General features: G+C 50.2%; 1 protein-coding gene across 1 annotated transcript in view; it reads right to left on the reverse strand.

The window, feature by feature from the left end:
* Positions 1-12,683, reverse strand: part of ppp2r5b (protein phosphatase 2, regulatory subunit B', beta) — a 132,418-nt gene that overhangs the window by 74,303 nt on the left and 45,432 nt on the right. The window contains exon 2 of the mRNA XM_041181915.1: positions 12,436-12,632. Within this exon, the coding sequence (XP_041037849.1) occupies positions 12,436-12,632 (197 nt within the window). The remainder of the gene's footprint in view (positions 1-12,435; positions 12,633-12,683) is intronic.

The raw sequence follows: 12,683 nt of genomic DNA on the forward strand, positions 1-12,683 counted from the left end.
CCCACAACCGTTCAAGATCCTGGCGTGCCTCCAATCCCGGCCTCTCGAGCACCCCCCGATTTTAATCGCTCCACCACTGGCGGCCGTGTCTTCCGCTGCTGAGGGCCTCAGCTCTGGAATTCCCTCCCTAAACCTCCCCACCCCTTTAAGACGTTCCTAAACGATAGGGTTGGGAGCGGGGGGGCTGGGGGCATGTCATAGTGACCCAGCCTCCACTGCTCTCTGGGGAAGAGTGTTCCAAAGAATAACAACCCTCAGAAGAAATTCCTCCTCATCTCCAACTTAAGGCGAGTCCTTATATTAAAGCTGTGTCGCCTAGTTCTAGACTCCCCGACGAGGGGGAAACATCCTCCCAGCCTCCACCCTGTCAAGACCCCTCAGAATCTTTTTGCTTTCAATAAGAGCCAATAAATAAATTCCAGTGGGTACAGGCACAACCTGCTCAACCTTTCCTCAAAACAAACCCCTTCATTCCAGGAATCAGCCGAGTGAACCTCCTCTGAATGGCTTCCAATGCAACTAAGTGCCTCCTTAAGTAAGGAGGCCAAAACTGAACACTGTACTCCAGGTGCGGTCTCACCAATGCCCTGTACAGTTGTAGCAAGACTTCCCTACTGTTACACTCCATCTCCCTTGCAATAAAGGCCAATATCCCATTTCCCTTCTTAATTACTTGCTGCACCTCCATACTGACTTTTTGCGATTCATGTACAAGGATACCCAGATCCCTCTGTACCGCAGCATCTTACAGATTCTCTCAATTTAAATAACGTTCTGCTTTTCTATTCTTCCTCACATTTTCCAACATTATACATATCCCATCTGCCAAATTTTTGGCCATTCACTGAACCTATCTACCTCCTTTTGCAGACTCTGTATGCTCCTCACAACTTGCTTTCCCACCTGTCTTTGCATCGTCAACAAATTTGGTCCATTCATCCAAGTCATTAATTGAGATCGTAAGAAGTTGAGGTCCCAGCGCTGATCCCTGCGGCACTGCACTAGTTAGCTTGGCAACATGAAAGTGATCCATTTATCCCAACTCAGTTTCCTGTTAATTAGCCAATCATCTATCCATACTCATATATATCACCCCCCTGCCCCATGAGGTCCCATCTTGTGTAGTTACCTTATCGAATGTCTTTCGGAAATCCAAATACACCACATCTACTGGTTCCCCTTTATCCACCCTGTTTATTACATCCTCAAAGAACTCTAATGGAAACATAGAAACACAGAAAACAGAAGCAGGAGTAGGTCATTCGGCCTTTCGAGTCTGCTCCGCCATTCAATATGATCATGGCTGATCCTCTATCTCAACGCCGTACTGCTGCTCTCTCTCCCCAAAACCCTCGACACCTATCTTATTTGTCAATTCGTCAAATGCAATTTCACTTTCACAAAACCATGTTGACTGCCCGATTGTATTGTGGTTTTCCGAACGTCCTGCTACTACCTCCTTAAATAATGGATTCTCGCATTTTCCCAATGACAGATGTTAGGCTAACTGGTCTATAGCTGTCTGCTTCCTGTCTCCCTCCTTACTTGAAGAGTGGAGCTACAGTTGCAGTTTTCCAATCTGCTGGGACTTTTCCAGGATCCTGGGAATTTTGGAAGATCACAACCAATGCATCCACTATCTCGGCAGCTGCTTCTTTTAAGGCATGTACACCCACTCCCAGCCTCCTCACATAGCCCTGGGTTCCAATCATAACCTCTCCCTTCCCACCCCTCCCCAGAGATGGATTCAGCCACCTGTGGCTGTCTGCTAAGCCGTGATGGAGACAGAGGAGCTGGGCGGCTGAGAGTTAATATCCATTAGTAACATCTCCAAACTGTAGTCCTCCCACACCGCTCCCCCTCCTGGGCTCCTTGCTCATGGCCTGCAGCCAGCTAGGGAGTGATCTCAGTCACCAGGCATGTAGGAACCTGTCCATCTCCTACCCTGGGCACAGTTTTATTAATTCACGGGATATGGGCATTGCTGGCTGGGCCCAGCATTTATTGTCCATCCTTAGTTGCCCCTGGAGAAGGTGGGGGTGAGCCGCCTTCTTGAACTGCTGCAGTCCATGTGGTGTAGGTACACCCACAGCGCTGTTAGGGAGGGTGTTCCAGGATTTTGACCCAGCGACAGTGAAGGAACGGCCGATATATTTCCAAGTCAGGATGGTGAGTGGTTTGGAGGGGAACTTGCAGGTGGTGGTGTTCCCATGTGTCTGCTGCCCTTGTCCTCCTAGATGGTAGTGGTCGTGGGTTTGGAAGGTGCTGTCGAAGGAGCCTTCGTGAATTGCTGCAGTGCATCTTGTAGATGGTACACACACTGCTGCTACTGTGTGTCGGTGATGGAGGGTGTGAGTGATGAATATTTGTGGATGTGGTACCAATCAAGTGGGGCTGCTTTGTCCTGGATGGTGTTGAGCTTCTTGAGTGTTGTGGGGGCTGCGCTCATCCAGGCAAGTGGGGAGTATTCCATTACACTCCTGACTTGTGCCTTGTAGAGATGGTGGACAGGATTTGGGGAGTCAGGAGGTGAGTTACTTGCTGCAGGATTCCCAGTGTCTGGCCTGCTCTTGTAGCTGGCACAGCGACTACAGGCCAACAGCTGCTGCAACAGCTGCCCCACCCCCCACGTCCAACCAGCACCGCCACCCCCCATCATCTCCTGTGGAGTCAGTTGACAGTAGCGATCATGTAGGTGGTAGGGGTGGTACACCTGGGTCTGTGCTTGCATTCAGCGCTCTAGGAATAACCCCCCCACCACCCATCACTTCCTTAAACCACAGGGCGCAGGATTTGAAAGCAAAACAGGTTTCCTTTTAAGCAAGGAAACAGACTCCGCTTTCTAATACTTAAATATTGATACGTTCTTGGGACCTGGACATTCAATAAAAGATCCGTGGAAGGAAATAGAGGACTTTGAAATGTGGATGCCAGGGCGCGTGCTAAAAAATATTCCACATAAGACAAACGAAGAGGTGCTTGAAACAGCAAGAGCGAGAAGTGACATCCAGAGAAGAAAACGTCAGGAGTCTGGCCATTCGCTCAGAGCTGAAAGGCGACTGAGACCCCTTCTAGAGGGTAAAGTGGAGGAAAGCAGGAAGAGGGGGCGAACTCGGCCTGGCTGGGTGACGGGTGTCCCGGAGACGTTTGCAGGCGAGCTACAGAGGATGTGCGAAGATGGCACAAGACAGGTGAGCATGACAGAGGCACGACAGCAGACCTCCTGGCAGGAGGAGCTCCAAGCAGCAGCAGCAGCAGCGGGGAGGCAGAGTCACCGTCCAGGCTGACATCCCTGGCAGCCCTTGGGGTTACAAGGGTCCCGCGCACGGTGCCACTGGAGTCACTTGCAGGCAGAGACCAGTCGAACACCATCGGGGGCTCTGACAACAATTTCAAAAATGAAAGGGTCTCAGATAGAGTAGATAGGGAGAAACCCTTTCCAGTGGCAGGAGTTTCGGTAACCAGAGGGACACGGATTGAAGATAATTGGCAAAAGGGCCAGAGCGGGAGACGAGAAGAATTTTTATTTATTTATTTATTACACAGCGAGTTGTTGTGATCTGGAAGGCGCTGCCTGACAGGGCGGCAGAAGCAGATTCAATAGGAACTTTCGCTTTCAAAAGGGGAATTGGATAAATACTTGAGGTGGGCGGTGAGGCGGCGGGGTGGGGTGGGGAGTTTGAGGGGTATGGGGAAAACAGCAGAGGGAACGGGACTAATGGATAGCTCTTTCAAAAGAGCCAGCAAAAGCGAGATGGGCCAAATGGCCTCCTTCTGCACCATATTTTGTGAACCATTAAAATTTACTTTCACAATTTTGCAAGGTGAGATCTGAACTCGTGACCTTTGGCTTACTAGTCCACATGATCGCACCCACAATGCCAAACATAATGCTAATTGTTTTTCCAACACTGATTCACCATTCCCGATAGCCAAGGCTCAAATGCCAACAAATGCCTCATTAAACCACCTAACAATGATTTGCTAATTGTACATGCTAAGTTTTTCGTAAACATCATCTTTGAAATCAGATTAATTATTTGCATCGTTGTGGCAGGTTATGTTCCACCTAGTTTAATTCGATTCAAATGTCAGCAGTGGTTAGGTGAATAGCACTCTCTCTCTCACCTCTGAATCAAGTCCCACTCCAGATCTCGAGCACAAAAATCTAGGCTGACATTCCAGTGCAGTACTGAGGGGATGCTTCACTGCTGGAGGTGGTGTTTCTTTGGGTGAGAAGTTAAACTGGGGCTCCTTCTGTTCTCTCAGGTGCCCATAAAAGAACCTATGGCTCCATTCTGAAGAGAAGGGTAGATCTCCCCACTGTCCTGGGCCAACATTTATCCCTCAACGAGTATCACAAAAATAGATGATCTGGTCATTATCACATTACTGTTTGTGGGAGCTTGCTGTGTGCAAATTGGCAGCTGCGTTTCCTACAATACAACAGTGGCTAAAAAGTACTTTGGGACATCCTGAGGTCATGAAAGATACCATAGAATTGCAAGTATTACTATTCTTTCCTTAACCTCCCTCCAAGAGGCGAGTATTGTGATGGAACACTCCCCGCTTGCCTGGATGAGTGCAGCTCCAATAACACTCAAGAAGCTCGACACCATCCAGGACAAAGCAGCCCCGCTTGATTGGCACTCTATCCACCACCTTAAACATTCACTCCCTCCACCGCTGACGCAGAGTAGCAGTAGTGTGTACCATCTACAAGATGCACTGCAGGAATTCACTAAGGCTCCATCAACATCACCTTTCAATCCCACGATCTCTACCACCTAGAAGGACAAGGGCAGCAGACACATGGGAACACCACCACCTGGAAGCTCCCCTCCAAGCCACACACCATCCTGATTTGGAAATATATCGCCGTTCCTTCACTGTAACTGGGTCAAAATCCTGGAACTCCCTCCCTAACAGCGCCGTGGGTGTACCTACACCACATGGACTGCAGCGGCTCAAGAAGACAGCTCACCACCACCTTCTCAAGGGCAATTAGGTATGGGCAATAAATGCTGGCCCATCCAGCGACACCCACATCCTGCGAAAGAATAAAAAGAGTCTTAGAGGTGTCACTTGCCAGAGCCAGAAGTTCGTACGTTCAATCACAATTCCAGAAAATTGAGTCTGTATTCCAGGCTGATGCTCTCTCATTGCCATTACCGAGGGAGTGCTGCATTGTTGGAGGTGCTGTCTTTCAGATGGGACATTTTAAATTTAAATTAAATTTGCCCTCTCAGGTGGATGTAAAAGCTACTGCTGGAAAAAAAGAGGGGGAGGGGCCATTTTGGCAGGAGGGGCGGCGTGGAGAGGAGAGTTCCCCCCGGTGTCCTGAGGCCAATATTTATCCCTCAACCAACATCACTAAAACAAGAGTGTCTGATCATTGTTGTAGTATAAAGGTCTGTGTATTAATGCGGGACTGAGTATTGTACTGCCCAAACAGTGATGCAAGAAGGGACATGACCCTAGGCCCAGGGTCAGTGTGGTGTTGGCCAGAGACGTGTTAAGACCCAGTCACAGAAGCAGCTCTGTCCCTGTACCCCTTACGGTATATATGTATATAGTTACAAGACTTGCTGTTATTGTACTGAAGGCTACCATGACTTCTTTAATAAGTCACAACTCTGCATCCAACACCATCTCAACAAATGATCACATTGCTGTTTGTGGGAGCTTGCTGTGCGCCAATTAGCTGTTACACTTTGTACCTTACAAGATCTTCAACAAACGCACTTATTTGGCTGTCAAGTCTTTGGCGGGTTTGGGGGGGGTGGGGGAGCGTCGGGACAGTCCCTGAGGTAAATGTCTCTCTCTAAGTGAGTGCCAGATTCCAGCCACTTTAGACACAAGCTGCACTGAGACTAACCCAATTTAATTTTTAATCTCAAAGAGAACCAACCGTGAAATTAAAAGAAGTGCCGTGAAATTGTACCTACGGCAGCCTGCTCAACATAAAAGCAGGAGAGAATGCCACAGATGGGGAGAGGAATCTTCCCAGATCCACCCGAGGAAGGCGCACATGTTAGATTTGAGGGTTCACACCCATTGCTGCAACTTCAAACATGGTCGCTGGATCCTTACAGTGCAGAAGGAGGCCATTCAGCCCATCGAGTCTGCACTGGCAGCACAGCACAGCCTTTCACAGGAAGGCACTGAGCCACTGGAGAGGTTGGGAAGAACAATCTTAGGCTCAGAGATGGTTTAAAGGAGGGAGTACCAGAGTGTGGGGGCTGAGGCAGCTGAAAGCACAGATAACAGTGACAGGAGAAGGAGGGGTGGGGGGGGAAGGGACAAGAGGCCAGGCTCAGAGGAGAAGGCGGCGTAGTGGTAAAGTCACTGGGCTAATATCCTGGGCCTCTGCATCACTGTTAAGTTTCCTCTGCTTTTATTTATTAAAAGGGAAACGCTCTCCAAAGGGCTGCGCAGCCTGTAATGCATTGTGCCTGCTCTCACAGTGTCTATGCTGCCGCGCTGTACATGTTGGTGTTTGTCTAGGCTGGGAAGCGGGCCCCACCCAAATACCTTTCCTCAGTCACAACGCCCTGTGTGGGCAGAAGGCAACAGAGGCAGCGAGTCATCGAGCACAACAACCCCCCCCCTCTGCCTCAGGCGCAGATACAGGCAGTGCCCCACCTAGCAGAAGTGGGTTCGAAAACAGAACAGGACACCTACCCGACTCGATTCACCTTCATTCCTCGAACACGTACGTTAACAACAAATTGCATATCAACAGCACCTTTAACATAGCAGGCAGTCCCAAGGTGCCTCTGGGGAGCGTTATTCGACCCCCAGCCACACAAGGAGATATCAGGGACATGTGACCAAAAGCTTATAAGCAGCGTCTTAAAGGAGGAGAGAGAGAGAGAGAGAGAGAGAGAGAGAGTGAGATCAGGAGAGGTGGAGAAGTTTGGTACGGGGACTCCAGAGCTAAGGGCCCAGGCAGCCGAAGGCACCGTAAGACATAGGAGCAGAAATGAGGCCATTCGGCCCATCGAGTCTGCTCCGTCATTCAATTGTGGCTGATAAGTTTCTCAACCCCATTCTCCCATCTTCTCCCCGTAACCTTTGAGTCTGCCGCCCACAGTGGTGGAGCGACGGAAATCAGGGGCGTAAAAGAGAACAGGGTCGGAGGAGCGTGCAGATCTCAGAGGGTTGTAGGGGCTGGAGGAGATCACAGAGATAGGGAGTGGGCAAGGCCCACGGAGGGATCTGAAATCATGATGTTGCTGCATTGGGGGGGGGCTGGCTAGCGTTAGGTTGGTGCGCACAGGCGCGATGGGTGAACGGGGAACTGCGCGAGTTAGGATTACGGGGCAGCAGGGGGTTTGGGGCAAGCTGAGGTTTGCAGATGGGTTGCAAGACGAGAGGTGAGCCAGGAGTGGATGGGTATAGTCAAATCTAAAGGTAACAAAGGAATGCAGGAGGGTTGTCAGGAGCAGATGCAGGGTGGAGGCAGGCGATGTTACAGACATAGAAGTTGGCAATCTCGATGAAACAAAACTTTAAACCCTAGATTCACATGCACCCTACCCCCACCCCCCCGAAAAAAAAACCCTTCACTATCCGCGGGTTTTAATGGCTGGGTTTAAATTGTCCCACCAATGGTCTTTATTGAAAGGGGATCAGAGTAAATAAAGATGTTTTGCTACAATTGTACAGGGTTTTGGTGAGACCACACCTGGAACACTGTGTGCAGTTTTGGTCTCCATATTTAAGGAAGGATAGACTTGCATTCGAGACGGTACAGTGAAGGTTCACTAGATTGGTCCCTGGGATGAGGGGCTTGTCCCATGATGAGAGGCCTAGACTTGCTGCATTTTTAGACCAATAAGATGCACTCTCATTGAAACATGCAACACCCTTGAAGGGGCTCATTAGGGTAGACGCTGGGAGGTTGTTGCCCCCTGGTCAGGGTATTAGTGTCAGGTTAAGGGGTCGATCATTCAGAACTGAGGTACGCGGAGAGATTTCTTCACTCAAAGGGTTGCGAATCTTTGGAATTCTCTACCCCAGTGGGCTGCGGATGCTCCATCGTTGAATATATTCAAGGCTGTGGGACAGACGGTTTTGGCCTCTCAGGGAATTATGGGATATGGGAAGCCGGCGGGAATGTGGAGTTGAAGCCCAGGATCAGCCATGGTTGCATTGAATGGTGGAGCAGGCTCGATGGGCTGAGCGGTCAACTTCCGCTCCTGTTTCTTGTGTTCCTCTCACGCTCGAGGCACTGCAAGAGCAAGTCTTCTGTGTTTCAGAGGGTACTTCTCGTGCCGCTGAGTCAGAAGGCCATGAGTTTAAGCTCCACTCCAGAGGCCCGAGCCCATAATCCAGGCACCCACTCCCAGTTTGTTACTGAGGGAGTGCTGCATAGTCAGAGGTGCCGTCTCTAAGGTAAATGTTAAACTAAGATGCTGTCTGGCTTCTGAAGTGAGTATTAAAGATCCCAAAGCCATTACACTGAAAGGGAGAGTGAGAAGCATTCTCGCCAGTGTCCTCGGGGTCAATACTTATCCTTCAATTATCATTAAAAATGGATTGTCCAGTCATTATCTCATTGCTGTTTGTGGGAGCTTGCTGTGCACAATTAGCTGTCACGTTTCCTACATTACAACAGTGGCTATACTTCACAGACCGAAGACCACGACAGAAATGCAAGTCTCTCTTACACCAGTGGAAATTTTGGCATAAATGGGTGAGGATTTGCCAGCCAGTGCACACCGCTGGTTAGAATTGGATGGCTGGGGGGGGGGTGGCGCAAGGCATGAAAAGGACAGTGTGAACCTTAGGATCACAGAACAATTACAGCACAGAAAGGGACCATTCAGCCCATCTTGTCTGTGCCAGGTCTTTACAAGGGCGACTCACCTAGCCCCACTTCCCCCCGCCCTTTCCCCCACAGATCTGCAAGTATTTTCTCTTCAGGGAATTGTCCAAGTCTGTTTTGAAAGCCTCGATTGACCCTTCTCGCCCCGCACTCTCCGGCAGTGCATTCCGGATCCCAACCACTCGGCTGCGTGGAAGAGATTTTCCCTCATCTCGCTGTTGGCCATTTTGCTTTTCGCCTTGAAATCCTCGTTCCCTGGCTCTCGATCCTTCCGCCAATGGGAAGTTTCTCCCCATCTGCTCTGTCCGGATCCCTCGTGATTTTGAGCATCGATATCGGATTTCCACTTAAGCTTCCCCAAGGTAAACAATCCCAGCGTCTCCAATCCATCGACGTAACTGAAGTTCCTCATCCCTGGAACCATTCTCGTGAATCCTTTCTGCACCGTCCCCCAAACTCAGGGGGAAGCGGTGGCGCAAGTGGTATTGTCGCTGGGCTGGTAATCCAGAGAGCCAGGGTAACGCTCTGGGGACCAGGGCTCGAATCCCACCACGCCAGATGGTGGAATTTGAACTCACTGAAAATCTGGAATGAAAAGTCTAATGGCTGTTGTAAAAATGCCCTTTGGGGAAGGAAATCTGTCCTTACCCAGGTCTTAAATGCCCTCAGGGACAATAAATGACACCCACATCCCAACAGGGAAAAAAAAACCATCCTTCCTAAAGTGTGGTGTCCAGAACTGGACGCCAATACTCAAGTTGGAACTTCCTTGCTTTTGTAGCCTATTGCCTCTATTTATAAAGCCCAGGATCTCGCTTGCCTGCCCCTCTTCCGTGGTTACATGCGCACTCGGGTGTCCCTGGAGTGGGAGCACACGGTATCCACTGGTACCCTCGAGGCCTTCCGAGACCTTCTGGATGTCCCAGGGGCTGGGGAGCATCATCTCCCACCAAGGTTTTAACATAATTCTGTAAGTTTCCTTTAAAGCTTTGGTTTTTGTTAACAGTGTCCCCTTTTTTTGTTTCTTACTCTATTTGATTTTTTTTACTCAGCGTATACTGCCGGGTCCCTCTGATGCTGCGCTCCATTTTAGATCGTACCTTTCATCTTCTACTGCTGCTCCCTCTTCTTTCTACCAAAATGTATCGTTTCACCTATCTTTGTTTTTAATTCATTCATGGGGGTGTGGGTTTCGCTGGCTGGGCCCAGCATTTATTGCCCATCCCTAGTTGCCCTTGAGAAGGTGGTGGGTGAGGGTTAAATTTCATCGGCCACATAGAAACTAGGGGCAGGAGGAGGCCATTCGGCCCTTCGAGCCTGCTCCGCCATTCATTATGATCATGGCTGGTCATCCAACTCAATAGCCCGCTCCCGCTTTCTCCCCATACCCTTTGACCCCATGGACATGTCCCTGTCCATTCCACCACCCTGTCTATGTCCCCATGACGTTTATCAGTACCCTCCTCACAGTTTGGGGGGGGTTGGGGGCGGAGTTGATGGCAGTGGCATAGTGGTATTGTCACTGGACTGGCATTTCAGAGACTCAGGGTAACCCTCTGGGGACCCAGGTTCGAAACCCGTGGCGGCCGATGGTGAAATTTGAATTCAGTTAAAGAATCTGGAATTAAAAGTCTGATGTTGTTAAAAAAAAACTCATCTGGTTCACTAATGCCCTTTAGAGGAGGAAATCTGCCACCCTTACCTGGTCTGGCCTACATGCGACTCCAGAACCATAGCAATGTGGTTGAGTCTTCAAATGCCCACTGATCAAGGGTAATTAGGGGTGGGCAATAAATGCTGGCATCGCCAGTGACGCCCACACGCTGTGAGCAAACAATTTTTTAAATATAAGTTCACGATGCTGCCAAGCTTTGTGCCTTGGGCAGTTCTTTGGACTCTTCCCTGAATAGAGAATGCCCTCAGCCATCCTGCAAAACTGCACCCAGTTTGTCTCAAGTCTCCGCACAGTAGGAGGGCCAACCTGGCCTGGCCTACTGCGGCTAGAGCTCGCTCCTCCCTCAGGCCCACACAGTGCAACCAGCATTCAGGTGAGACTGGGTGAGCTCTGACCCTGTCAGAAAGCAAATGGCTGACCCTCGGTGGGGGGAAGTGACTCCACAGGGAGGTACTGCAATCCAGCACTCCAAAACCGACACCATGTTTCTATGCTAGAGTAGAATAGTACAGCGCAGGAGGAGGCCATTCAGCCCACCCTGCCTGTGCTGGCTCTTTGAAAGAGCTACCCAATTAGTCGCGGTCTCCTGCTCTTTCCCCCATAGCCCAGCAGGTTTATTTACTCCTTTTCAAGCAATGATCCAACTCCCTCTTCAAAGCTACCATTGAATCTGCATCAACCACCCTATCAGGCAGGGTATTGAGAGAAGTATTCAAGATCCTGAGGGGTATGGACAGGGTAAATAGTGAGCAACTGTTCCCACTCAAGGGAACATCAAGAACTAGGGGGCGCAGATTCTAAATAATTGGCAAAAGGAGTAAACGTGATGCGAGGAAATTTTTTTTTCACCCAGAGGCTGGTTGGAGTCTGGAACAAACTTCCTGAGAGGGTAGCGGAGGCAGGTTAGATCGGGGTATTCAAAAGGGAATTGGATTGCTACCTGAAGAGAGAGAACGTGCAGGGTTACGGGGATAAGGCAGGGGAGTGGAAGTAGGCGGAATGCTCTTTCAGAGAGCCGGTACAGACTCTATGAGTCGAATGGCCTCCTTCTGCACTGTAAAGGTATTGTGATACTGTGAAATCCAAACGACTCTCAGAATCACAGGATGGTCTCAGTTCAGGAGGAGGCCATTTGGCCCATCATGTCTGCACCGGCTCACCAAATGAGAAATTCACCTAGTGACACTCCCCCACGTTCTCCCCTGCACGTTCTTCATTTTCAGATAACAACCCAATTCCCTCTTGAAAGCCTCGGCTGAACCTGCCTCCACCACACCCTCAGGCAGCGCATTCCAGATCCTAACCACTCGCTGCGTGGAAAAGTTTCTCCTTGTGTCTCCATTGCTCCTGTTGCCAATTGCCTTAAATCTGTGCCCTCTGGTTCTCTATCCGTCCACTAATAGTCTCTCCCTATCTACTTCGTCCAGGCCCCTCGTGATTTTGAACACCTCTGTCCATTCTCCTCTCAACCTTCTCTTCAAGGAAAACAGTCCCAACTTCTCCAATCTGTCTACGTCACTGAAGTTCCTCATCCCCTGGAGCCAGCCATTCTCGTGAGTCCTTCCTGCGCCCTCTCTAATGCTTCCATGTGGCAGTGTAAAAATATTTTTCCTCGCGTTGCCTCTGGTTCTCGCGCGCAACCCCTTCAATCTCCGCTCTCTGGGTTAATCGAGCCTTCCAGCCATTGGATAGGATCCCTCTCGACACTCCGATCTAAATCTACCTTCCTTTACCCAGCTGCCTGTATTCTGCACCGTGGGCCTCAGCCATTCCCCTGGACAACACACGGACTGTGGCAGGTGGCCTGCTGTCCCATCTAGTGTGATTTGCACTGGTGCAGTTGTGTGGGAGGTGTGGGGTTGGGTGGGAGGTGTGGGGTTCCTGACCGCCCCCTGCCCCCCAGGCCAGGCCTCGAGACAACACTCACCATCTTAATGATCTCAGGGTAGATGGGCTCAATCAGCAGGCCCCGGCCTGTAGCGATACACTCCACCAGCTCGTTAAGGGCTGCCCGCTTGATCTCCTTGCCCTTCAGGTCAGCGACGCAGTCCATGAAATCGAAGACGATGCAGCACTGCTGGAGCTTCTTGCAGAAGAGGTCGTGCAGCTCAGAGACTGGGGCATCTGGAGAAAGAGAGAGAGGTTGGGGGGGAGAGAGAGAGAGAGAGAGAGAGA

The sequence above is a fragment of the Carcharodon carcharias genome (assembly GCF_017639515.1).
Source record: "Carcharodon carcharias isolate sCarCar2 chromosome 37 unlocalized genomic scaffold, sCarCar2.pri SUPER_37_unloc_1, whole genome shotgun sequence".
Classification (NCBI taxonomy): Eukaryota; Metazoa; Chordata; class Chondrichthyes; order Lamniformes; family Lamnidae; genus Carcharodon; species Carcharodon carcharias.